At 35.3% G+C, this 27,371-nt stretch overlaps 1 protein-coding gene across 3 annotated transcripts in view; it reads right to left on the bottom strand.

Moving 5' to 3' along the window:
* SCN2A (sodium channel, voltage-gated, type II, alpha subunit) overlaps positions 1-27,371 on the bottom strand; it is a 139,547-nt gene that overhangs the window by 50,721 nt on the left and 61,455 nt on the right. For all 3 annotated transcript variants that reach the window (XM_008584498.1, XM_008584440.1, XM_008584563.1), the window contains exons 7-14: positions 26,518-26,790; positions 23,335-23,398; positions 21,562-21,703; positions 21,214-21,420; positions 19,553-19,840; positions 11,233-11,568; positions 7,637-7,769; positions 2,554-2,792 (exon numbers count right to left, since the gene is read on the bottom strand). In XM_008584498.1, coding sequence (XP_008582720.1) covers positions 2,554-2,792; positions 7,637-7,769; positions 11,233-11,568; positions 19,553-19,840; positions 21,214-21,420; positions 21,562-21,703; positions 23,335-23,398; positions 26,518-26,790 — 1,682 coding nt within the window. The remainder of the gene's footprint in view (positions 1-2,553; positions 2,793-7,636; positions 7,770-11,232; positions 11,569-19,552; positions 19,841-21,213; positions 21,421-21,561; positions 21,704-23,334; positions 23,399-26,517; positions 26,791-27,371) is intronic.

Below are 27,371 nucleotides of genomic sequence, written 5' to 3'. Positions count from 1 at the left end.
TATAGGTATATTCAGATTTTCTGTTTTTTCTAGAATTCAGTTTTAGTAGTTTGTTACTTTCTAGGAATTTTTACATTTCATCTAGGTAATCTAATTTGGTGGCATACAATTGTTTATAGCATTTCTAATACTATCTCCTCTTGATTCCTGATTTTAGTAATTTGAGTTTTTTTTTTTTTTTCCCTTGGATAGTCTGGTTAAAGATTTGTCAGTTCTGTTGATCATTTCAAATAACTGTTTTGGGGGTTATTTCTTATTTCTTCTATTGTTTTTTCTATTCTTTATTTTATTTTATTTATTAAGAATATTCATGAGATACAAAGCTAATTGTCACCCCTCGTGCCCATGATGTGAGGGCCAGGTTCATACTGGGGGCATACCCTTCACTAGAAATTCTATTCTTTATTTTCTTCCTTATGCTAACTTTGGGTCTAGTTTCCTCTTCTTTTTTTAGTTTCTTAAGAGGGAAGCTTGGATTATTGATGTGAGAAATCTTTTTTGCTACAACAGTTTACAGGATAATTTTTCTCTAAACACTGTTCTGGCTTCCTCCACTGTTCAGTTTGATGTGTTTTCATTGTCATTCATCTTAAAGTATTTTCTAATTTCTCTTATATTTCTTCTTTAACCCATTGGTTACTTAAGATTATGTTGCTTAATTTCTACACATTTATTTCTAATTTTATTTCTGTCAAAAAATACTTTTTATTATTTGTTAATCTTTTTAAGCTTATTGAGGCTTTCTTTATGACCTCACATATAGCTTATCCTGGGGAATGTTTCATATGCATTTGAGGATATGTACTCATGAGTGTGTCCTGCCTATATATTTTCTTATATTCCATGATTCACCTCAAATACAAATGTTACCTTCTTTAACCCATAAGACAAGTCCCACTTTGAATTGTCCATCTATCATTTACGTTTTTTCAGCATCCACTCTCCCTTCCTCTGATAATGGTGTCCTTATTTTTTTCTTCATAATTCCACTCACTTACTCTGCCTCCAGTGATAAAACATGATTCTGACTTGGCCAGATACAGCATTCTAACTCTAGAACCAGAGTGACTGTCTGGCTTAGCAATGGTCATGTGACTCCAACCAGGTCAATGATACTCAATTCTTGGGCCTTAGTTAAAGTTACTAGTCAGGAAGCACAATCATTCTGTTTGGGGAGCTATATTGATAGAATAAAGGTTGGTAGAACTTTGCCATCAGTAGGAGAATGCCCAGCCAGAGATGAAGGAAACCTATTGGGAAGAAGTAAGGCAAGAAACTGATTCTCGGTGATGTTGATTAAGAACATGAATCTAGTCAGTTTAGAACCTGAAGCTAGTTCCAAATGGGCTTTAGTTACTTGAGGTAATGAATTCCCTTTATTTCTGCTTAACATCATTTGATTTGTATCCTAATACTCACCTCCATAAAGTTTTCTTACAACACTTGCCCATTTTTTGGAAATAATGTTAAAGAGATTCCCATATAGGTGAAAATTTGGACTAAGTAACATTGTTATCTCTTTCTACTCCAAGCTTTTGTGATTTTTGACCATGGCTTACTATAATCTATGAGATAGTTTTCAGAGTCTCAGATATAGCTTTCAGACCTTCTATTGCTCTCTCAATTTCTCATGGGTACAGTTTCCCCAATTCAAATATACAGAAAATCATAGTATCTACCTTAGCACTGATTTTATGAAGAAATATTTCATGTAAATCATTTAGTCCAGTGCCTTATATAAAAGAAGTGATCGACATATGTTAACTTTATCATTTTATTCTGAAATATAATTTTAAAAATATAGTGGTTACTACAGAACCTGAAAGTACCGTATATTATTCTTTAGAATATATTATTTACAGTCTGTATACAATCTATGTATGTGTTCACTTATCAAGTTGGGAGGTGCATGAGACCTTAATAAGCACTTTATATTACTATCAATATATTTTGTTGCGTGATTTTACTTTTTTTGTTTCTCTGTATAAGACCACTCTTCTTTCATTTCTATTACTCCCACGTATCCAGTGAATGTTAATATGAATGTGAACATATATTCAAAACTCATCATTTATAAATACCTAAAATTATAGGAGTAATTAAAACAGAAATGATAGTTGCCCATATGATGTTTCTTTCCAAAATAATTCATCTTCAGGTATTTACAAATGATATTCAAAATTAGCTGACTTATCATATTTTATCATTTGTTTGGTAAATGTAGACATGTTCTGAAGAATCTATTCTAAATAACTGAGAAATATGTCATGATTTTGTTGTCACAGGCAAATGTCCTTCATAATTCATAATCACCTTTCTATGAATGATCAATTTAAATTTATTTCTAAATTAAGTTGTATATTAAAATCTTTGAATCTTCTGCACTGTGTTTAATGGTAGCAACATACTTTTACTTAAAAAAGGATGTTAAACTTTTGCTGCCCAGGTGTGCATGGCCAATTAGTCAATATTTAATTTGAGAATGATAAGTGAAATTCACTGAGACAATCATGAACTCTTACAATGGGAAGAGGAAGCCTCAATGAGCCTTACCAGGTTCCCAACAGACAGCACACTGCTAAATTGCTCCGTCATGGGGTAGTGCTCCATAGCCATGAAGAGTGTATTTAAGACAATGCAGATGGTGATGGCCAGGTCAACAAATGGGTCCATCACAACCAAGTTGACAAGACGTTTCACTTTTAACCATGGTTTGCAGCAGTCCCAAATCAAACACATGTTAGCAAATTTATACCAGCAGGGTGGACATTTCTGTCTGGATTCCTCAAGTTCTGGAAGAAAAAAAGTTAAAATTTTATGAAAACTGTTTACTTTCTACTAAGCAGTCTTTGGTTTAAGTTAAAAATATTTTTTTTAAAAAGTAAAGTTGTTAAAAGGTATTATGGGTTGGTCTGAAGGTAGAAAAGGAAAAAATTCATAACGGGTTTGCTGTCATACAAAGGGTGAGTACAGAAAGGCTAGTAAGCTTTCCAATTTATCTTGACTAAACAGTTTCCAAGATTCTATCTGCAATATTAAACTGCCTGAAAATTATCTTTATGGCCAACAGAAACTAATGGGCAGGACTTGCATTAAGTATACTTAAAGCTCATCCATGTTCCAGATAGAACAAGAGACATATGAGAGGTCAAAAAGTTCATGAAGAGACTTATATTATCTTTTAATCCCATTTTTCCATGAACTTTCTGACATACCTTCATGCATGTTATTAAAGACTTCCCTGGCGATGTCCTAAAAGCCTTAATCAGTCAAGCTGAATTTCAGTTTTTTGGATTAGATATGTTTTGTGGGGTCTTCTAATGAGATAATTTTGTCAGTGTCATTAGTCCTAGTTTAAAAGTCTCAAATTTAGCCCCATTAGATACAGGTTTGCATATTAAAGTCAGCAAGGTTCCTTCTCTCTACATTTCTCAATTTAACTAGAGCACGCAAAAGAAGAGGAAATACCCAACCTAAGAAATTGGGGTCCTTGCTAATAACATAAAACAGTGTTTCACAAAGTGTGGCCCATACTACTGGTAAAATACTACAGGATTTTAGGTGGGACACACATCAAATTATAAATTTTCATGGTATACATTTATTTTAATGTACTGAAATCTATAACTATCATACCAAACCTATTATATAAAATTTCATATTAAAATACATTTATTTCAGAGAAAAGCACGATAATTTCAACTAAACAATAAAAGATCAAATCAAGATAATTTGCATATTCAACATTACAAAAAATAATCATTCTTTGTGTCCATTAACCAGTTTCTCCATAACCCTGCTGTACAATGGAAGGATACTACAGTTGTCACAACAGTAATGCTAAAGTAACTGACCAGAGTCAATTATGCCATGGCCAAAAAAAAAAAAGGAAACTTTCTTCTATTTCAGTGCTCAGAAGTGGTGGTCCCATGTTTGGTAGAACAGGTAATAGGGTGTACAGCAATGATATTGGCAGAGAACAACAAATTCTGCATTCTTTTCTTACTCAAGAATTAGATCATATTGCCAAAGGAAAATGGTAGATAATTTCCCACTTCCTTATTCCTCCAAATTCTGTGCCAATATTTACACATTTTCGTATTTTGGATATCACCTTAAAGATCTGTGCATTTCTGTCTTCTCTCCCCTGTTATTGTTTTTTAAATAATAAAAAATAATTGGTTATACATATTTGTGGGGTATGGCTGATACAGTTTATTATGAACTAAACTTTGTGAGGGAGGAACCAGCATATGAAATGAATAATCATGACCATTGGTAATAATTTTTTGTTCTGCTGATAAACATTCGCCACTAATTAATCTCATAAAGTCTACAACTTCTCTAAAGTAAGTTAATTTACTGCTTTTTAAAAAAAAAACCAAAAAACAGAATTCCATTAAAGGTAGATTCTTCAATTGTCTCTTTGGATATTGAAATTCTTCAAGTGCATAGTTTGTTTTCATTTCTCTTAATATGTAATGTTGTAAACAAAGAATATTTGAGTTGTAAGTCAGATAAAAATAATTATTATGCATTAGTTATTTTGTGGATGCTTTTAAGATTCCTAAATAACCTTATGATGTTTACACTGAAGATAAAAAGGAGACATTGTTGTTTACAGTAAATAACAAAAGAGAAACTGCAAAATCTCACTTTGCCTGTATACCATTAAATTTTTAAAATATTAGCTGTCATTTAGCAGGTAAAGAGAAGCAAACAGAAATTGCTTAGAATAAAAACAAATCAGAGTAAAGTTCCAAAGGGGAAATTCAGCAGGTGTTGCTCATCTTGATTCTAGGAAAAATTGGAGCAAAGTTGTTTAAGTTCTAAAATAAAATCATTCAATTATTCATTCCAAAAAAGAGAATCTCACACTTTGAAACAAAGCAAAGCCCTCAGGAAAGCACTACAGCCATCTCTCCATTATTCCTGTGTGGGGTATCAACACTTAAAATCATTGCAGTTAAGTTTGTGTCTTTTGCTGGCTCACCTTGATTCCTAGGGTGCTTCTAACTTACCCTCCCACCACCCTCTGTGAAGGAGTGACCAGGAAACATTTCTACATGGTTTTGCATTAAGAAAAACTTAAAGAGCAAACAATTCATTTTTGCTCATCCACTACTGCTTCATTAGCATGGGGCTATTCATTACCCTGGATAATGGAGACTTGGCTGTAGTTGAAAAAAGGAAATGAAAAGTTGCCAGCTGGATCAACATGCCTGGTTCATAAAAAGGGAAGGTGAACTAAACTGAGGATACCCAAGTAAACAAATTATGTCCATCAAGAAACCTTTCCATCATTTTCAGGAACAAAAAAAGGACTATATTAAAGTCAGCTCGAGAATGCATCTATGTACAACAATCTTGACCAACACCACATTCAAAGTGTTTAGATATAATTGAATAAAGAAAAACCAGCTTTTCTTTATACATAACCAATGAAAACCAAAATAAAAAGTTAGTCATTGGCCCTCACAAAAATACAAAGTCAAAAGCTCAGCAAATATTAAAATCAAAGCACTCTTCTTTGTCTGCCGCTGCCTATGTTACACTTATTTCTAGGATACCCTTTTTATCCTTAGCAATTCCATGAGACATATTTCCATGTAGGGAGATGTGGGTGCATTCATTTTGAACTCTGTATCTTAATTAGTAGACAGGTCCAATCCTGTGGCGGTCTGATGTTTTTTAAGTAATTTCTTATGTTAGCTCAAACTTAATGCTATCAGAAGTGCAAAGTATGATCGTTGATTTAGACTTACCCTGTCTCCTTCTCTACTTCCTGCTTTAGGGAGCAGGCATGCTGCTGACATCGGTAGCAGAACCACTGGCAGCTCCCTCTCAGTGGTTTTGCTATGGCAAGGAGCAGAAGACCAGAGAATCTTCAAAAGATTTACCTGGAGGGACAGGGAGGAGCAAGCTACTGGCAGCTGGGGGGGAAGAGGGAATGCAAGCTAACGCAGGCGAGGTTGGGGAAGAACGTACTCGAGTTTAATATTCCATTGAAATCAGTGAAAAGATCTCTGACACTGCATTAGGACATTATGAAAATTGGGTCTTGTAATACTGACTTGTCTGTGATGTATATGGTCATCTACACTATGAGGGTTTTTTCTATCTGTGACTTTTAGGCGTTTGGTGTTGGTATTAATATCACAGGATCTTTGCATCCAGACTGGAAAAGAATGATTCCAAGAATCTACCCAACCTCAGGAGAAATTACAGTTAACAAGAAGAAGGGCATGTGCGCACGTGGTCTCTCTCGCTTTTATTTCCCTTTTCTCTTTGACACATCCACATCCACACACACAGACACACACACAGACACACACACACACACACACACACCTGGGAACGGTGCAAGGGGAGTTGTAAAAGAGGAGGGACAGAATACATTTTACATGAAAGTAGGGAGCAAAAATAGGGAGGAGAGGGTCCGGGGATAGAATACATTTTACACTGAAGTATTTTCCAAGTAGTTAAAGCTGATAGTTGATGTCTGCATTCACTTATGGTACGAAAAGGAAAAAAGCATGCGAATTAACAAAAAAATAACAGCAATAAAACAACTAATAATGATAATATTTATTGACTGTCTTCTGCATGCCAAGTACATAGGTGCTTTTTATGTGATGCCTTATTTAATACTTAAAACAACCTTATGCTTAAACATCATTATTCACATTTTACTGATGAGGAAATTGAAATTCAGAGTCATAAATTAACACATTTAACATGTGATAGAGCCAGGAATTGATTACAGATCAAACTGTCCCCAAAGTCTTTATTTTAGCATATGCGATCCAGACTTCTAAACATTGTGTTAACTATCCAGATATAATCTGCAATTAAAGAGAAAGCTGATATATTGCAATACGCAGGTCAGAAAAAGGCAAAAATAAAACTACAAAAATTTCAACATTTTGTTTCAGTGAGGTCAATATCAAACCCTAATTCACATTTTTCATTTATATTACTGGTTAAATCAAGGTATTTTATAACTTGCATCTCAAGCAGTTAATACAACTCAAATGGATTAACATCGTCAGAATGATAAGCATCTATCATTGCACTGTTTTCTTTTTCTTTTCTTTTTTTTTTTAAGCTTACCAACATAGCTTTATTGGAATCTTATGAAATGGGCCTACACTCTAAATGGGGCAGAGCCAGGCCTGACGAGAGCCACGTGGTACCCAGAGCCCAGCACAGAGCCCAGTCCAGTGCAGATTCCATGAGACTCACAGCACATCAGCCTCACAGCCCATTCTTGTTTCATTTCCAGGATATGTGGCCGCATCTTCTGTTACTACTGCTGCCATTGCACTGTTTTCAATGTCATGCCCACAACAAGCTTCAAGAGTTCAGAATTTAATGTACAAAAGTAATATTCCAAATATACCTTGAATTTGCAGCACCTTCCTGGAGGCTAAATGTAAAAATCTATACAAGATAGTGGAATTCATGTGCTGTACTGGACTTCACATTTTCTTAGTAACAAAAATAATGATGATATGGTAGCAAGTTTGAAAGTATTTTCTTTGAATTTAAAGAAGTGTTTGTTTGTTTGTTTGTTTGTTTCTGTATCATTACCAAAGCAACACCAAGTAGCTATGGGATAAGGCTTTTGACATACCTTCCATGGTGTTGGTCAAAATACTGGCTATACTCATTGCTCTTTGCCTTGATGTAGGATCTTCCAACAAATCCATGGAAACATGATAAGAACTGGACCGTCTCTTTCTTATTTCTGTTTCAGTAGTTGTGCCCTAAAAACAAAATTCCAGATGAAATAACCATTATTCTTGAGGGCAGCAAAATGCAAAGCATTTCTATAATAGGTGTTATTTAATTAAATGTTCATTATGCGTTCTCAGATGTAAACAGCTCATTAACATATTGCTGGAATTGTCATTCGTGGGGAGTGTTTGAAAGGCCATCAGATTCTCAGCTTTCATAGATACCAAGACAGACTTTCCTATTCCTTCATGCTGGTGCTTTGGGCTGGAGGATCATGTCTACTATTAAATAGAGAATCTTTTAGCATTTCAACCAATCATACCTAGGACTTTAGACTGAAACATATTGATTTATCTCAGGTGGAGTTATAAAATCTTTATAGACATATATTCATGTGGCTTAATGAATGAAAAGAAGGTTTAAAGTTTCATTAACATGCACCAGTATGAGTTCCCCTAAAATGTGAATTCTAGTTGTAAAATGTTCATTTGAGACAGGTAACATTTCCCAACATTCCTAAAACTAAATTTTAGAATTAATCTATCACTTAGTCTTACATTTATAGAATAACTCCATGCACAGAAAGACCTATCCTTGTCACTGAAACTCTGAAACTCTAAGAACATAACACCAGCTTTGGGGGCTTTGATTTTTAGCAATGATATAATGATCTGATACTTTCCTATTCCAGAATAAACTCACCACGATTTCACCATGGGCAGAAATTTATTTCTACTTCAAGTGATCAAACAACAAAGTTAATTATAACAACAAAAAAAAGGCAAAACTTAAACATTTCAAATGCAGGTCTCAGTGTTAATAATACATATGAAGTCATTCTCAGTTCTCTAAGGATTTTTCCTATTTCTAAAAGAGCAGTATGAGTGCTGCTCATCTATTCTGACCTTATTGTGTAAGCACCACGCGCTAACCGGTTGCGCCACTGGAGCTCCATATTCTGACCTTATTGAGATGTGAGCAATTAATAATGTTTTTATTTTTATTAACCTGCATACCTCTAATACATACATATTCAAAACCAAAATTTCCACTCTGATAATGGTGATAAATGTCCATATAGGTCACTCTAAAATTAATTTTAAGGTAAAAGAAAAGTAAAATAAATGAGGGAAAAAACTATCAAAATAAAACTCTTTAAATCAAAATGATGCCTCAGAGAATTTAAAATATTTTGCCTTATCCAAGAGAGGCAAAGTTTTAAGAAAAAACAAACAAACAACAAAAAAAGCCAGGGTCGCCTGAAGGTCTTCTAGTTCCTCCTGCTCTATACAGAACGATATGCACAACCCTAGATCTGCCTAATTTTTAATGATAGACTCCAAAACCTCTAATAATACTACTGACGAAATTCTTTAAGTTAAATTGGCTCCACTGAGTTTATGTGTAAAGTTATAGGAAATTGTGTGCTTTGGAGGGTGTCATTTGCCCGCAGCTGTTTGTTTTCTGTTCTCATTTCCCCTTCGCAGTCTCCCAACACCTGCCTGCTTCGCTTGTCTGCACCTTTGGCTCATTCTGCGCAGTGGGCAGCATCCTCCTGCCTCAAAGCATCTGACTGCAAGACTGAAGAACGGAGATGAGGAAGCAGGAAATAAAGTGATAACACCAGGCTTTCCTTCAAAGCGGCCCCAACTTTGCCTTTAGAGATTTATCCCATCCTCTCTGACAAAATAGGATATTTATGGTTATTGATGATAAATGCTAAATAGCTTCTGACAGACTGACATTCTATTTGTATTTATGCAAAGAAATTGTGGATTCATTTTTGTTTGCCTAATCAACATTTAGAAAGACCAGTGATAGTTATATGGGTAAGAACCATGTGTCGTGCTTGTTAAGGAAAGAGATTCCCAGACCTTGTACTCTTCAACATTTCGGTCTGAGGTCTGAGGAGGTCTGAGAGGACCCAGCAATCTCCATTTTTAAGTATCCCAGGAGATTCTGAGGGTGAAGTATATTTTGAGAAAACACTGTTTAAATGAAAGTGTTTGTTTCCTTAGCCATCTCTTCTTCCCCATTTAAGAAAGTTACAAAAAAAAAAAAAAAAAAAAAATCTCAATGGTAGGAAATATTTCAATATGGTTAGAATGTAGCTTCAGTAGCCAGCCTACATGAGGTCAAATCTCAGATCCACCAGGCACAGGCCTCAGTTTCCTCCTCTGTAAAATGGGGATAATATTAGTAACTATCATAAAGGTTTGTTAGAGGGTTGTTGGGAGGGTTAAATGAATTAACACAGGTAAGTGTTCCGGACAGTGCTTGTTATGTAGTTAGCTATGATTATGTTTTAGAAAAAGTTGACATTTCCTCTTCATTTTTCTTGGTCCCTTCACTACAAAGTTTTGCTGTTCTAATGGTTTGGTCTGACTCCAGGATACTTGGACATTTCTCTGAAAGAAGATGGTGGGGATGGGCCGTGCAAAAAAAGTGAAGATCTATGGCTATTTTTATAATCCAAGGTAAGAAGTTCCTCTACTAGGTGACTGAAAACTAACTCCACATCATTTTAATGTGGCTTAAAGAGCTTATCCAACCATAATAAATGGAGTTATATATATATATATACAAAATCATACAAAGGAAATTTTAATATGATTCAGTAAGCCATAAAATACAGTTAAGTGACATTGCTGGAATATTTTTATACTGGCAAATGAATTTTATTTAATACCAACATTAAAAGCTATCTTATGCCTTATGAAGGAAATGTCAGTAATAAATCTCTATTAAGTATCTAGTATTTAGTTGATACCTTTTCCATATGTTTGATTTGGGGCCACTTTGTTGACAAACAGAATTCATGACCGTAATATAAAAATTGAGATCTACTTTGAAAATTATAACACACAACAGTATAGCAGGTACTTTTTTAGTGGCTTCTTTACTACACAAATCCAAAACAGATGAGGCCATTTGAGTGGAATCTAAAAATGTTATAACACTCTCACCTGCAAAGAAAGAATGCTGCACTACAGGGTTAAGATATATTTAGCGACAGTATCTTTCTCAAGTGGAAGCATCAAATTCTCCTTTTAAAAGAACAGTGATAACAAAGTCCTTAAAATGATTATTTACATAATTTGAGGATATTAATTTTCTTGCATTTAATTCAGTAATATTAATTAAACATTATGTTTGATAAAGTTTTGCTTCACTTTTTGGCAAGTTTCGAACTGTAGTAATAATGATGAAGGAACACTTCTAATTATAGAGTTAATATTCTAGAATTCATATTCTAGAATTATATTCTATAATTAAAATTATAGACAACATCTGTATATTATAAATAATTAATTTGTAGAAAAGTTTAAATAGAACAATTTGACAAGATATATTCATAGCCTGATCCAACCAACTCCTGGCCTTTGCACAACAGACTCCCCCCAATTTTTAGACATGGAAATGGAAAACAACACTCCTGCGTGCACCAGCCGCAGCTGCCTTGCCCTCGGGGGCAATTTTCACTGGCCTCACCTCTGGCAGGAGCTGCCCGGCGGGAGAAGGGCCCCCGACCAGGGAGACCACGCCATTGCAGTCCACAGCGCTGTGCATCTTCCCGTTCATGGGCAGAGTGGGGAGCAGCCTGGAGGCGCGGCTGGCCTGGCTCACGTTGCTGTGGCGCCGCTCTCCGTGTCTGTGCGGCACGAACAGAGAGTCTCTTCGGCTGTCATTGTCCTCGAAGGTGCTGTGCTCGTCATCAGCAAAGTCATTCTCGGAGCCAATGTCCTTTGCTCGACCTCTGAAACTGAACAGGCTCGCCCTACTGTTGCGTCTTGGAGAGAAAAGGGAGCCACGGATGCTCAGTAAGGACTGAATAACAAGAAAGGAAACAAAAACCAGACGAACAGGATTAAGAGCTGACATCCTGGAAAACAGGCTTGACTCTGTTTCATAGCTGTTGACTTACCTAAGGATAAGTCACTGGACAGGGGGAACCAAGGGCTCCTGTGGAACTGCTGGTGGCATTCTGGCACTCTCTACAAGGGTTACCACGTTCATTGTGCTTTTCCTTTTCCTCCCTTCTTTCATTCTTCATCTTCTGCTCTCCCATTTTCTTCTACTCTTTACCCATGCCATAACAGAGTCAGAAGTACCCCCAAAACTGTAGTTTGCCCTATTACAGGCACCCAGAACTAAATTATTTGCTAGACCCTTTTCTAGAAGCTAATTTCACTTAATCCAATAGATTGAAAAATACACATCTACTTTTAGGTCATTTGAAGCCAAAAATGTATCCATTAAGAGCTCACTAGTGAACACAGATCTTACCATACAGAAAAGTAAAATCAATCTTGTTAGTGGGTCTGTTTAATTACAGGACAAGGAGCAGCCTCTCCCTATCCCTTTGCATATGTTATAATGGTCTTCATAGATAAATTAAACACATCAAGCTGAAAAAACTGTGTGATTCATTCCCTGATTTTCACGCTTCTGTCTGTCTCAAGAAATCTGAAAAGCACCACATTTACAAAAACCTGGTTATCACTAAGAATCTGATCGCAATCATTTGCAATTTCCTAAATGGCCACCTTTTCGCTGTCATCACGTAGTTTACCTTGTTTCTTAGCCATACCTGCAGTGAGAAGAGTGAATTGCCTCCTGTATGTTACTAGCCTACTTTGATAACCTCACTCTCGTGAACTCTTGTTTTTGCTTGTCCAGTATCCATCTCTCTTCTGTTGACAGTACCCTGATTGTCCTTGAGAAATGCTCTTCAACTATTAGATCAGGTAATTTGGGAGACACTAACCCCAATTCTTGGATCTAGCAGTGGGTCCATGTCCCAAGCTTAGACAAATCAGCGTATTCCATACCTCTAGGCACAGAGAATGGCTTAAAGATGGACACGGAATCCTGCTCGATCCACTGAGAGCCACCCCTTTCTTTCATAACTATTGGGGAATAGATGTTTTTTCACTTGGGGTTGCTGAAAATATTGTATATAAGTTTGGGGCTGCAGTGAACATCTTGCCACCATATGGGAGGACCCCCTCACTGAAATACAGAGAAAGACTTTGTCATGATAACATGTTTTGAGCCCCTGGACCCAGCCAGGCCTAAAGCTACTCACAGACATGAGTACTGCATGATCTACTACATTCTCTTTTTTGCTTAAGTGAGCTTGAGTTGGATTTGTATGATTGTTAATAGAAATAATACAAATTTCATTAGTTTGATCTTTTTCTTTCCAAAGGATTTCTTTTTTTTCTCTTTAAAAAAATTTTTATTGTAACATAGTTGATTAGACATATATATGGGGTACAGAGTTGAATATCAATACCTGTGTGCAATATGTGATGCTCAAATCAGGATAATTAGTATACTCAACATTATACAATGTAATTGTTTTTTGTGGCTCTTTACCAATTCCTCCTTTACCCCCCTTTCCCACCTCTGGTAATCTCAGTTCTGTTCTGTCCTTTGAAAGTTCAACATAGTATTGTTTCTTTCTTTCTTATTTATTTATTTGTTTGTTTATTTTTAGCTCCCACTTAGGAGTGAGGACATTTGGTATTGCTCTTTCTGTGCCTGGCTTACATCACTTAAGTGATTTTCTCTGAGTTCATCCATGTTGCTGTGAATGGCAGGATTTCATTCTTTTTTATGGCAGAGTAGTATTCCATTGTGTATTATACCACATTTTCCTTATTCAGTTTTCCAATGATGGACATTTAGGTTGGTTCCAGCATTTGGCTGTTGTAAATATAGCTGTGATAAACATGAGGGTGCAGGTAGCCCTTTGACATGATGACATTCCTTTGAGTATACACCTAGCAGTGGGATCATATGGCAAATCTATCTGTAGTTGTCTGAGGAACCTCCATACCACTTTTCCATAATGGCTGCCCCAATTTACAGTCCCTCCAACAGTGTAGGATGTTCCCCTTTCTCTACATCCTCACCAGCATTTGTTATTCTCTCTCTCTGTGTATTTTGTTTTTTGTTTTTGACAATAGCCAGTCTACCAGGACTGAGATTATATTTCAGTATGGTTTTAATTTGCATTTCCCTGATGGTTAGGGATGTTGAGCATTTTTCATGTGTCTGTTGGCCATTTGTACATCTTCCTTTGAGAAACGCCTATTCAGCTCCCTTGCCCATTTTTTAACTGGGTTATTCATTTTTTTACTGTTAAGTTGTTTGAGTTCCTTGTATATTCTGGATATTAATCTTTTGTAAGATGCATAGTTTGCCAATATTTTCTTCCACTCTGTAGGTTGTCTTTTCACTCTGTTAATTGTTTCTTTTTCTGTGCAGCAGCCTTTCAATTTGATATAATCCCATTTGTTTATTTTTCTTTTTCTTTTCTGTGCTTTTGAGGTCATATTCATGAAGTCTTTGCCCATCCCAATTTCCTGAACTGTCTCCCCTATGTTTTCTTTTAGGAGTTTTACAGTTTTAGGTCTTATATTTAACTCTCTAATTCATTTGAGTTGATTTTGGTATGAGAAGAGGTATGCATCTAGTTTCATTCTTCTATATATGGATGTCCAGTTTTCCCAGCAAAATTTACTGAAGAGGCAGTTTTTTCCCCAATTTATGTTCTTGGTGTCTTTGTCAAAGATCAGTTGGCTTAAGTTTTTGGGTTGACTTCTAGGTTCTCTATTCTATTCCATTGGTCCAATCGTCTGTTTTTATGCCAGTACCATGCTGTTTTGGTTGCTATAGCTTTGTAGTGTAATTTGAAATCAGAGAATGTTATGCCTCTGGCTTCATTTTTTTTTTTTCACTCAAGATTGTTTTGGCCATTTGGGGTCTTTTCCTGTTCCATTTGAATGTTAAGATTTGTCTTTTTCTATTTCTGTGAAAAATATAATTGGTATTCTCATGGGGATTGCATTGAATCTGTAGATCGCTTCGTATAGTGTGGGCATTTTCACAGTGTTAATTCTTCCAATCCAAGAGCATGGACTGTCTTTCCATCTTTTCATGTCCTCTTTTCTTTAATTTCTTTCAATAGTGATTTTCAGTTCTCATTGTAGAGATCTTTCACCTCCTTGGTTAAATTTATTCCTCGGTATTTTATTTTTTTGGTGACTATTGTAAATGGGATAGCTTTCTTGATTTCTTTTTCTGCTAGTTTGTTGTTGGAGTATAAAAACACTACTGATTTTTGCATGTTGATTTTGTATTCTGCAACTGTACTGAAATTGTTTATCAACTCCAGGAGTGTTTTTTTTTTGTTTGTTTTTTTTAATAGAGTATTTAGGCATTTCTCTATATAGGATTATGCGTCTGCCAGGAGGATAGTTTGACTTCATCTTTTGCAGTCTTGATGCCCTTATTTCTTTCTCTTGCCTGCTTGTTCTGGCTAATGCTTCCAATACTGTGTTAAATAGGAGTGGTAAAAGTGGACATCCTTGAAAAGCTTTTAGCTTTTCCCTGTTCAGGCTGATATCAACAGTGGGTTTGTCTCATATAGTTTTTATTGTGTTTAGATACTTTCCTTCTATACCAAACTTGCCGAGAGTCTTTGTCATGAAAGGATGTTGATTTTTCTCAAATGCTTTTTCTGCATCTATTGAGATGATCATATGGTTTTTGTCCTAATTTTGTTGATGTGGTATATCACATTTATTGATTTGCATGTGTTAAACCATTCTTGTATCCTGGGATGAATCCCATTTGATTATGGTGTATAATTTTTTTGATGTGTTGCTATAATCTATTTGCTCATATTTTATTGAAGATTTTTGCATCTATGTTTATCAAAGGTATTGTCCTATAGTTTTCTTTTTTATTGTTGTATCTTTGGTTTTGGTATCATGGTGATGCTGGCCTCATAGAGTTTGGGAGAATGGCCTCTGTTTCAATTTTTTGGAAAAGTTTGAAGAAAATTTGTATTAATTCCTCTTTAAAGGTTTGGTAGAATTTACTAGCAAAGCCATCTAGTCCTGGGCTTTTCTCTGCTGGGTGATTGCTGATTACTGCTTCAGTCTTGTTGCTTGTTATTGGTCTGTTCAGGTTTTCTATTTCTTCTTGGTTCAGTCTTGGTAGATTATCTGTATCCATCATGGCAGCAGCAGCTTGGTTCAGTCTTGGTAGTTTATATGTGTAGAAGCAGTGGGGTTAACTCATGGGGGTGGCAGCAGCACTGGTGGCTGATCCTGCCTCTCTCACATCTGCAGTGTTCTTGGCAACAGCAGTATTAATTCACCATGGTGGCAATGGCAGCAGTGGTTGCAGCTGCTTCTCTCACTTCTGTGGAGTCTGCCACTGCAGCAATGGACCACCCTCATGACTTCTGCTCTGCGGGGAGCTGTTCTGCAATGGGCAATGGTTCTGGGACCATGCAACAGCTCCAGTCACCGCAGTGGCAGTGGCAATGGTTCCATTTCAATGTTCTTCCAGGCACCTCTATTCCACCATCTTCCCAGGAGTCCTCTCTCCAAAGGATTTAAAGCCAATTAAATTACTATTTTGTACCTGTATAGTTTTTACATTTGCTGCCCAATAAGTGTACTTTTAATATTTTTAGCTAAAGACTTATTTTCTTCAATAATGTCTATTAATGTCTACAAGCATTAAACACTATCTTATGTTATGTTATGTTATCTTATTCATTATTTATAGAAGAAAGAAGCACATCAAAGAAGACTTACTGTTCCCCCAACAGAAGTCATTTCTCCTTCTTGTTCCCAAGTTTTTTTTTCATAATATTACCAACTTCAATAGTAAGATTCATTCTTTTCCTTTATTGTTTTCCATATAAGTAGCTATTTTTTAAACTTCTCCTAGACTACCCAATTTCTTTCATTTCTTCTTTCTCTCTTTTCACAATAGACTTTGAATTAGCTATGAGGACATAATTTAGGATTATGTTACAGTATTTACAGGATTTTTGACCTACTCATTATCATCAGGTCAAAAAGAAAAGCAGAAAGAAATGCTTGGCACTGAGAATTAAAGCAGAAATTATTTATATGTATCACTTTTAGTAAGAGTTTTGACTACAGGTACTCCATTCAATTAGAGCCAGTAGAAGGGTTGGAAGGAAATGTTATAAAATTGCACATGATGTTTCTCAAGGTTCAAAAGTGAATTAAGCTATACATAGTTTACATGTGGCAGCTATATGAAAAATGACTGTGCCTCATCTGTTAGCATCAATTTCTATTGCTTACATCAGTTATACAGATGCATAATAATCAAATGCTATGCCACAAATAAAAAATAGCCAGCAAGAAAAATCCACCATAACAAGTGAATCTCTGAATAGCAAAACCCCTAGTTTATGACAAAGAGGGAGGGAAATAATAACTTAAAAAAGTCAACTGTATCTTACACAAGTTTCAAAAAGATATCCAGATTGTCTTGAAACTTGATTAGGTTCGTGCTCTTGACTTTCTTCTCTCTCCTCTCCCACATTCACAGGTCAAATCAGAGTCTAAGAAATATTTTCTATTTTCACCTGCTTTACTGAGGAAATTATCATCTTAGCATAAAAATTACATTATATATATTTTTCCAATAAGGAAGCAGGATTTGTTATGAATACAATCTTCTTTCTATCATGTCACCACAAAAAGACAGTTCATAATACTTTGGAGTCTTGAACCTTGAAAAATCTAACAAAAACTGTGGGTCCTCCATCACTGTATGCAGGTTAGGTACCTGTATCAGGTTTGATATTTTCAGCATTACTTCCAGGCTTGCAAATGGGGTTAGTGCAATTTCCGGGTTCTCTCTCTCTCTCTCTCTCCTATCCCTTTCCCTTTCTCACTTTCTTCCCTTCCTCCTCCCTTCCTTTCTGTCTCTTTCTTTCCCTTGCCATCTTCTAAGCCACTTGGTTGACTATTTCTATATCAGGCAAATAAAAGTCTTTTTAACTCTGTTTTTATACAGAGACTGCTTAAGAAACAAATATCAATTTAAGCCATACATTCAGTGACCACTTATAATGCCCAACTAGCTAGGAAATGGAGGTATGTAGAGGTATAAAGAAGAGACTATTGGGGAAATGTTATATTTGTGAGCAAAAGTTGCAGAAAGAAGAGGGTCAGAGCCTAATGTTTTCAGGCTTCACATTTTGCCTAGAATTAGTTGTATTGGATTTGAAATAAAGCAAATTGAAGATAGCCTCTGTGGTATGTGTTGATATGAAGTTTCATATTTAGGCCAAAATTTAGGCAAACTTAGGCCAAAATGTAGGCAAAAATAACTTAACCTTCCTTCCTATCTCCCTCCCTTATCCCATTCTTTCCTCTCTCCCTCTCTTTCTTCCTTTTCAAAATGACCGATGTTATAAAAAGGGGATTGAATTTTTAAGAGATTCACATTTATCGATTAATGTTTCTACTAATGGGATCATAACAATTGTGACAACAAAATGAAAGAGAACTTGAGTAAATGTTCTCTTTCTCTTTAAAAAAACAATTTTTATTTTAAATTAGAATTCAACCTTAATGTTCTCTTTCTCTTTAAAAAAACAAATTTTATTTTAAATTAGAATTCAACCTTAATTTATCCTAAGTCATAATGTTATTTGGATTTGGAATGAATCAAGCTGACCTATGAAAAATTTGCGTATATTAAAGTAAGGTCATATGAGACTGTCTATACTATAAAAGGTACAAAGAGCAAGTATAATCCTAGATATATGTATCTTTTAAATGACATAAATCTGTAAATTTCTTCATTAGTTTCTAAAGACATACTTTATAGCAGCCTGATAAAGCAGAAAGTTCAAGGGTTTCAGGGTCAGGTGAAATTTGAATACAACCTCAGCTTTAAATAGCTGTATGAGATTGGGCAATTATTTAACTTCGCTGAGCCAAAACTATAGGGAAAATAATACTACTTAGCCAAGCTTCCAGCATTAATTATGATAGTGTAAAATGCCCTCCCTTTCTCTTTACAACTGAAAATTGGGGATGTTAATTAAATTAGCACCTACTAAGGTAGTAGTAAGGGGCTTAAATAAATTTCTATTACAATTAGCAGTGTAATGTGTAAATATTCACCATTATCATCACCAGCAATGTCGTTGTTGTAATTGTTATTGTTACTATATGGATTTTAATGTTTTACTCCTGGTGAAATTGTCTTTTTAGGTACTGTGTATTCCTGGGAATTCTCTTGCTAATTTCAAGATAGTTCAGGATCCTAAATTTTGAAGTTTCAGCAGCTTACGTAGATACATAAATGAGAGGCATCCAGTGGACATTTTCTACAATATACGAATTAGGGTATTTTTTGAATACACATCCCATGTTTAACATGAGACACAGATAAGCATGTACAACTAAATGCTACTGTTTATTTGGTGTCATAAATCTTCCTCAGTGCATGTTTACCTAAGAGTTTTGGCTACACTTTTAGAAGAATTTTGCTTCAGTTCTCTTTTAAACAAAGGCATGAAAAATGCACTCTGCATGTGAAGTTTGCATATGGATGGAAAAAACTGCACAGATGAGCCGGAAGTGTCTCTGGTCCACTTCTGGGACTCTGTCACTGAGAAAACCCACAGTTCACTAGATCCATGCACAGTGGCTAAGAAGGAATGAAACTATCTGCTGATACTTCCTCATGTGGAAAATTGTCCCTAGATACTTTAGTCTTTAAGGAAACCTTAAACCACCAACTCTCCCAAGCCCAGTGGGATCTAAAAATTCCTTTCTGAAATTCCCAAAAGTTGTAAGACACACAAATTCTCTGAGGTGGACAGCTGAAACACTTGACCACTCTGAAAGCATTGTGCTATGCAGGTGGAAGGAAGTTTTATCGCCACCAATTCTGGCATATTCTTTAAAAAAATTATGAAGACGCAATTCATGCAATCTAATATTTTTACCTGGTGTGGAGAAGAAAACCTCTTTTCATATGTCAGCCTACTTCCCTCTAAGGAAAAACGGAAACCTTTTCTTCTTATGCTGTCCTCAGATTCAGATTTTCGGACTCCATCTTCTTTCTCTTCTTCTCCAGACTGTTCTTTTTGTTTCTTTTTCTTTCTTCTGTTTTTCAGCTCTTTCTCACTCTTGGAGCTTAACTTTGATGCTACTGACGAACTCTCTGAGAAAACTCCTATCCCACCAGCACCACTGAAGTCTCTCGATTCAGCAGAAGCTGCAGCAGCTGCTGCCTAAAGGACACAAAGTACATAGTGGTTGCATATAAACTATTAAAAACTTATCTCCATTACTGCTTAGTTTATCTTTAATATCAGGAATATGATCTTGAGAACACAATTCTCAGTTTGGTTCAATTTGTTGGAAAGCAGTACATTGTCATCAGACCAATCAAAGAATAAAATCAAAGACACCTGGAAGATGATACAATAACTTTGATAAAAAGCTTCAAGTTCTGGCCTCACACTATGCTTTCTAATTATCTAATAATATGAACAAGACATTCAAATATTATCATAACAATTTTTTTCTACGGTTTAAACAATATCTTAAAAGAAGGAAAGAATTAAAGAATTGAAGATTTCTTATTTAAACCTGAAAAGTGTTTGTCTTCCATTACATGTCCACTTGACAATGACTTAGTCTAGTCTGAATTATTGGATTTAATTCAGTCAAGTATTTTACCTTAACTAACTTTTCTCTTTGATTTAAAATGAGAATTTCACTAAGAAATGTACAACAAAGACATATTACATATCATATATTAGGAAATCCCATATCTTAGCATCTACATGAATTCTTAAATTATAATGGTACAGTTTTTGAAAAAATACAGTCATCCATGTTGTTACTACCACCTCAATATACTTTATCTGTCTGGCCTTACATATTTAAGGATATTCAGTGATAAAAGGGAATTGTCTTCAACACCTAAGAAAAGTCAAAAATAAGCAATTGGATTAGTTAATACCAGTAAGTCAATCAAATATAAGTAGAGATATTTTTGCCTTTTTTAGAAGACTCATCAAGTCCAAATTAAAGGATTTACAGAATAAGAGGCAAACAATGTAATGTTTTAGTATGTTCACATGCTCATGATTTCCCATGCGAGTCACAAACTTTCATTTGTATACTCTTCATCTAGGGTAGAACAAATATTGAATAGGTCTTTGCCTTTCCAGACTCTATGAAATAATCTTCTCAGACTCTGGTTTCCTGACCTTTCTCACCTCTAGTGACACTGTAATAAAGAAGCAACTAGAACTGAATTCCTTTTCCCCTGAAGATTAAGAAAATACTTTGATTGAGGGCATGTAGGTCCACTTACTTTGTGAGCTTTAGTAAATGAGGGTGTTTATAGTTAATTTCCTCAAGGGGTCACAAATGAGAAAAAATGTCAATAAAGTAATTATTATTCTCCATTTTTGATGTCATTACTATTGACAGCAATCACCAAGATAATCTCCTAATAATCAAACAGGCTCTTGACACTTACCAAAAACACATGGCACGTTTCTAATGCCAACTACCATGTCACTGACCTCAACATTTAGATAAGAGAATTGACATAAACAAAAACAAAGGCGTCCATGCTTGTTAACTATACCTGAGCTTCTTCTTGTTGCTTTTTTAACTGCTCAAGCATTTGCTGAAATTCAGCTTCTTTCTGTTCAGCCTCTTCCAACGTGGCCTGATTCTGTTCCTCATAGGCCATGGCCACCACAGCCAAGATTAGATTTATAAGGTAGAATGAGCCCAAGAAAATAACCAGCACAAAAAATATCATGTATGTTTTTCCAGCAGCACGTAGTGTCTGTAAAAATGGAAGAAACATTTCAATAAATTTCATATAGAATGTTACAAGCTCACACTCTACCTAATAAAGTGTTCCACAGTAATTCTCTTGATCTCATTATTTTGTGCCTCCCGGAAGAATCATTTTGTCTGTTCTCACCAGCTGATAAAGGTTTTCCCAGAAGTCTTGAGTCATGAGACGAAATAAGGAGAGGAAGGCCCAACTAAAGGTGTCAAAGCTCGTGTAGCCATAGTTAGGGTTTCTCCCTGCCTTCACACAGACATAGCCTTCTGGGCACTGGCTGCAATTAGGTTAGAGGAAAAAGAAGTCAGTAACTGCAAGTCTGCTAGTTGCCATTCTTGATTTTATAGATGTCAATGTCTATTTTATACAGGCACTAGTGAAAGCTGATTCTCTCACCTTACCCAACACTTAACTCAGCACTATGTAGACTGATTTATATAACAGAATCTATTAAAATAGTCTATTTTGTGTATTCCTCTGCAATTCTTAACTGTCACATTATATTTACTATGTCTCCATATAATAGCAATTATGTCATAATTAATGTCTTGCTAAGCTTGTGTACATGAATAGATAAAAAGCCTATAAAGAAAAAGTTGATATAAACTGAAGATGTCTTGCAGAAGTGTGTGTGAGTGTTGGGGTGAGGCAGAGAGGTGAAGAAAGAGTGAGTGGGGCACACCGAGGGGAAGGAATGACTGTATAGTGGGGATTTGATAGTCCGATCTTAAAGATCAAGCAGGATTGGCCTCAACAACGGGATGGATATTTCGGGGCTGCATGATCTTGGGCAATTTTCCCAATCTTGGTAATCTTTGGGCACCTCATATGTAAGAGAGGGTGAGTAACAAAGCCTGCCTCACAAATTTGCAAGAATTGCATAAGATGTTGTATGTAAAGCATTTAGTGCAGTACAGACAAGGAATTAAAATCAGTCTACTTTACTTATCACTGGAATCTGGAGGTTTTTTGTTTTTGTTTTTGTTTTTGTGGCTGTCCAGAACGGGGATCCAAAACCTTGACCTTGGTGTTATAAGGCTGCTCTCCAACCAACTGAGCTAAAAGGCAGTATAATTTCTTTTATCATAAGAGTCAAATGGAAAGGCTGTTATCACTGGGTATTTTGCTACTGGTATTAGTTATTAATGTTCACATATTATCTTTCCTAGAAAGAATATCAGACTTTTGTCTATGATTCTAAAATCTTGCCAAATAGGGAAAGATAACTATTTCTTTAATAGGTTTTAGTTGCATATACAATGCTTCTTAATAAATATTTGCATGATGTCAATCATAATAATTAAAAGCACTTATTGAGTGCTCTAATAGCTGTATATTCATTAATCCTCTTAATTCTCACAGAAACTCTATTATTATACCCATTTATCATATGAGGAAACTAAGGCAAGGAGAGAAGACATTATATGGTGAAGTCAACATTTAAATCTATGCAGACACATCAGACTATGCACTTAACTACTTTGCTGAAATATGCTAGAGATATACTCACCATGCCTCAGATGTTTACATTATCTTCAGAGATATTACATTTTAAGCCATGAAGATCACATTAGCATATATAAAATATTTCACTTATAAAAAGTACATGCTTACGAATCCTATTAATTTAAGCTTCTTATGTATACGCATTGCTTTTTTCTCTATTTTCCATTGAGCTAATTTGGAAGATTAGAATGTGACCTAGTATGGAAAAATAACTGCTGCATATGAGTGTGTGAAGGAGGTGAGAATCCACAGTTATCCTAGCTATTCTGAGAGACAGCGTGAAGTGGAATTAATGAAGGGATTTGAATGAGGAGTGAGCGGGGGCCGGGTGGGTGGGAGGTGGCAGGTTATTGAGGCCAATGAAGCAATGCGGACTGAAACTCAATAGGAAGCACCACTTACCCTGCATCTGAGCTGTTGCCACAAAGCAGAGCATCATTTTGTCCTTCCAAAAAATAAAAATGACCTATTTAAAGAGCAAAGAATAGAAAGAGTCATTAAAAAGCCTTAAAAACCTTCAGCTACTGGGTTTAGGTTCAAAAGCTTACAAATGTTTTCAATCATAATTAAATGGGTAAAATAGTAAATAATAAATGTTGCTAAATAGAAGGTTTTCATAGTAATTGAATACTAAAAAATATAAAAATATAACATTTTTGATTAAACCAGTGTTCAGAAAATCCTTTTTAAAAAGAAAAATTTTCAGAAGGAAAAACTATTTTAGCACGCTCATATCAACATTCATTACAAATATAACTCAAATTCCTTGGGCTATTTCAAGAAAGAGCTACAAAATTAAGGCTGCTTGCTTGGCACAACTTGAGAAAGAGGAAAACTTTGTCGCTTGTAAGTACTTTCATGCAAATAAAATTTTACTTTACAATTACTTTTTGCCTGGACTGAAAATATATTCAGACACTTTTTTTCTTGCCAATTTTAATTTAATTTTCTGTGAGAAGTGGGCTTAGTTGTTTATTCCTTCTTATGCTGCTATAAACAAGTGCTTTGTTTTGGGTTTTTTCTTGATTTCTGTCTTTCAAATGAACAAAATTATCTTGTTTCTTTGGAGATATATGTTGTCTAAGTCTAAATACCTCATTTTTGTTATTAAAGTGCAATATATAAAACCTTAATAAGTTGCAAAGATGATCTGAGGAAACACACACAAAAAACCAAGCATATACATTTGTATATTCACATATGAAAATATGCAAACACACACATACATAAACAGACACACACATACATAATCAAACACACGGACATGCCCCCCCCCAAATTTATAATGTTTGTATTTAAGAATACTTGAAACCTGTATTCGATGATTACTAGGGATAGATTATATAGGGAAATCTGGGTCATAATTTTGCAAAATATTTTAGATCGTTACCTCACGATATATATCTAAAAATAATTCTAGATTTTAAATATTCAAAAATTAAAGTTTTAGAGAAAAATCTGTCAGCGTGATATCAAAAATATATTGGTGGCTACTTTATATGTAGAATATTTAGATTACTGTTTTTATTATCTCTTAATCAAGAAGCATTTTCTAAACACAAAAATGGGAAAAAAATGACAGAAAATTTGGTGATTTGATTATCTAAAAGTTAAAATCACTTAGGCCTCAAAAACAAGAAATAACATGTAAAACAATGAATTGTAGAATATATTTTTGCCCCCAAAAGACAAAATGTTGATATACTCATAGTCATGTGCCACATAACAACATTTCCATCAAAGATGGACTGCATATATGACAGAAGTCCCATAAGATGATAATGGTTATACCTTATCGCCTAGGTGTGTAGTAGGTTATACCGTCTAGATTTGTGTAAGTACGAATACGCTCTATGGTGTTCACACAGTGACGAAATCGCCTAATGACACATTTCTCAGAATGCATCCTTGTAGTTAAGCGACACATGACTGTACTTGATAAATTAAGGAGCCCATATAAATTCCCCAAAATACTATCACTTGGGTAAAAATATCAACAGATAATTTACACTAAAGGAAATATATAACTTGCTAAAGATACTAATAAATATTTGTAAAATTCTAGTGCATTAACAATTAAGGGATAAATGAAAAGAACAGTACAATACACTTTTACTTCTATCACAAGATTTTTTTTTTTTTTTTCCTTTTTGTCTCTTTTTTCGTGACCGGCATTGGATCGCAACCCTCAGTGTCGCGCCCGTACCGGACCGGGACCAGCAACGGGATCGCAACCCTCGGTGTTGCGCCCGCACCTCGCTCAGCCAGTGAGCGGCCGGTCTGTATGTGGGATCCGAACCCTCGGCGGGAGCGCCACCGCACTCCCAAGCAGCGCACTGTAGCAGTGCGCCACCGGGCCGGCCCTATCACAAGATTTTAAGATATGGTAGTGGTCAATATTAGTGACAGTTCAGTAAGATAGCCACCGCTGTAGGAAGTATATTGTGGTACAATGCCTCAGGAGAGCGATTTGACACTGTATCTCCATAGTCTTACTCTGGTCATACCTTTTGGCCCTCCCCTCCCAAATGCTTTTAGTAGAAATCCATCTGAGGTAAACAATCAGAAATAGAAAAAAAAAATTATATGCAAAGTTTGTCATTGTGCTATTATTATAACATTAATAAATGGGAAACCCCATAATTAGTGGAATAATTTGTATCATTTATTCATTTATCCCATCAATCTTATTTTTCCAAGTATAAATCTTCATAAGAATGCTAACTCTTTAAACAGCAATTTAATACGAGAAGTGATATAATTTCATATGGTTCTAAAAAAACCATGTGGACCATGAAGGATATCTCAGAATAAATATCCCAGTGGAGTACTGATAATCCAGAGACCAATGGAATTGGTTGTTGTACATGGAGAGGGGCTTAGACATCCAAATGACGGAGGGGCTGGCTTCAACAACAAGAAATAATGCTGAAGTATATGGCATCACAAGCTTATTCTGATGTCCATGCCTAAAACATAATCAAACTATACTGATACACAGCTACAATACAGTGACTGACACCAAAGGATTAAATTGGAATATCAGTAAGTGAATGGCCAAATCAGGGTAGCTTAACTTCCTGATAAGTGCACAAATTGTGATTTCATCATGGTAAATGGTTTTTCTATTTCCAGATACATCATATGTACCCAATACGTATGTTGAGTCAACCAAATAGGGCCTAATTATTTCTCCCAGTCTTCTTAACAACACATTTCAGTATAATATACTGACTAGTTCAAACCCCTGATTTACTTATTAAAATCAGTGAAAATTCCTGATGAATGCCTACCATGTAAATATTTTTATTCATGCAGTATAATATGGAATTGCTTTCAACTCTGTTTTAGGAAAATATAACACATTTTCAAATGGTGTATTTAATCATGTCAACTGACAGTTATGGAAAAAGGAGTAAAGTACTATTTGATTTCCCTATTATATGTAGTAAGTTATCTTGAATTAGTCTAAGTCCTTTGATTCACATCAAAATTGAGATAATTTCCACTATAGATAGTTAATATTTAAAAGAACTAAACAACTTAATGGTCAAAAGAGTATATGGTTAAAAGAATATATCTTACTTTCATCTTCAATATATTCATCCCAGTTAAACATGCTCACTGTCCTGTTGAAAGTGGTACCATTTCCATCCAGTGAGTTGTTAAAGAATGAAGTGATATTTATTTCAAAGGAAGAATTATCTGGGGGCCATTGCAAACATTTATTCCGCAGGTTGCCCATGAACAGCTGTAGCCCTATTAGGGCAAACACGCTCAGACAAAACACAGTCAGGATCATAACATCAGAAAGTTTCTTCACAGACTGGATCAGGGCCCCCACAATGGTCTTCAGGCCTATAAATTAAATCAGAGGGAGAAATTTAAGTATACTATTCAACAGCTACTTTACTGACAAAAATATCATGAGCTTGTCCTGGAAAATAAAAATGTCATGCAGAATGCCAACAATATTAGTTTAATGTTTGTGATTGAATAACGTTGTCATGAAAAGCCTGCTAGCTGGTGAAAATGAATGAAAGCAGAACTTGTATGTTCATTGGAAAACCGTGAATGGAAACGAACCAAATGTGTATTTCCAAACACTCCTAAGAGCAAAGAAAAATGATTTTGTTATTCATGCTTAAACATCAACCTTGTGTAAATATTTTGCTTTTATTTGCAGATGTCTTACTCCCTAACCCCTTATTGGTTTTAGAAATGTCTATATGAATAGAGTAGTAAGAAATCTTGAAGTAACTGAATTATGAAGTTATATATTTGTGAATTCTGCAAGGTTGAGTATGGGTTAAACAAAGGAAGACATCTGAAAGCTTAGCCCCATGCAGCACTCATGCTATCCCTTGCTTTTTCATTTATCTGCAGTTAAAACCATTGCCAGTTTTATGCCTAAATGGTCAAATTTGCATCATTTTGAA

The sequence above is a fragment of the Galeopterus variegatus genome, unplaced genomic scaffold, assembly GCF_000696425.1.
Source record: "Galeopterus variegatus unplaced genomic scaffold, G_variegatus-3.0.2 Scaffold9, whole genome shotgun sequence".
Taxonomy (NCBI): Eukaryota; Metazoa; Chordata; class Mammalia; order Dermoptera; family Cynocephalidae; genus Galeopterus; species Galeopterus variegatus.
Note: the sequence above shows the minus strand (reverse complement) of the source record. Positions and strands in the feature narration are given on the sequence as shown.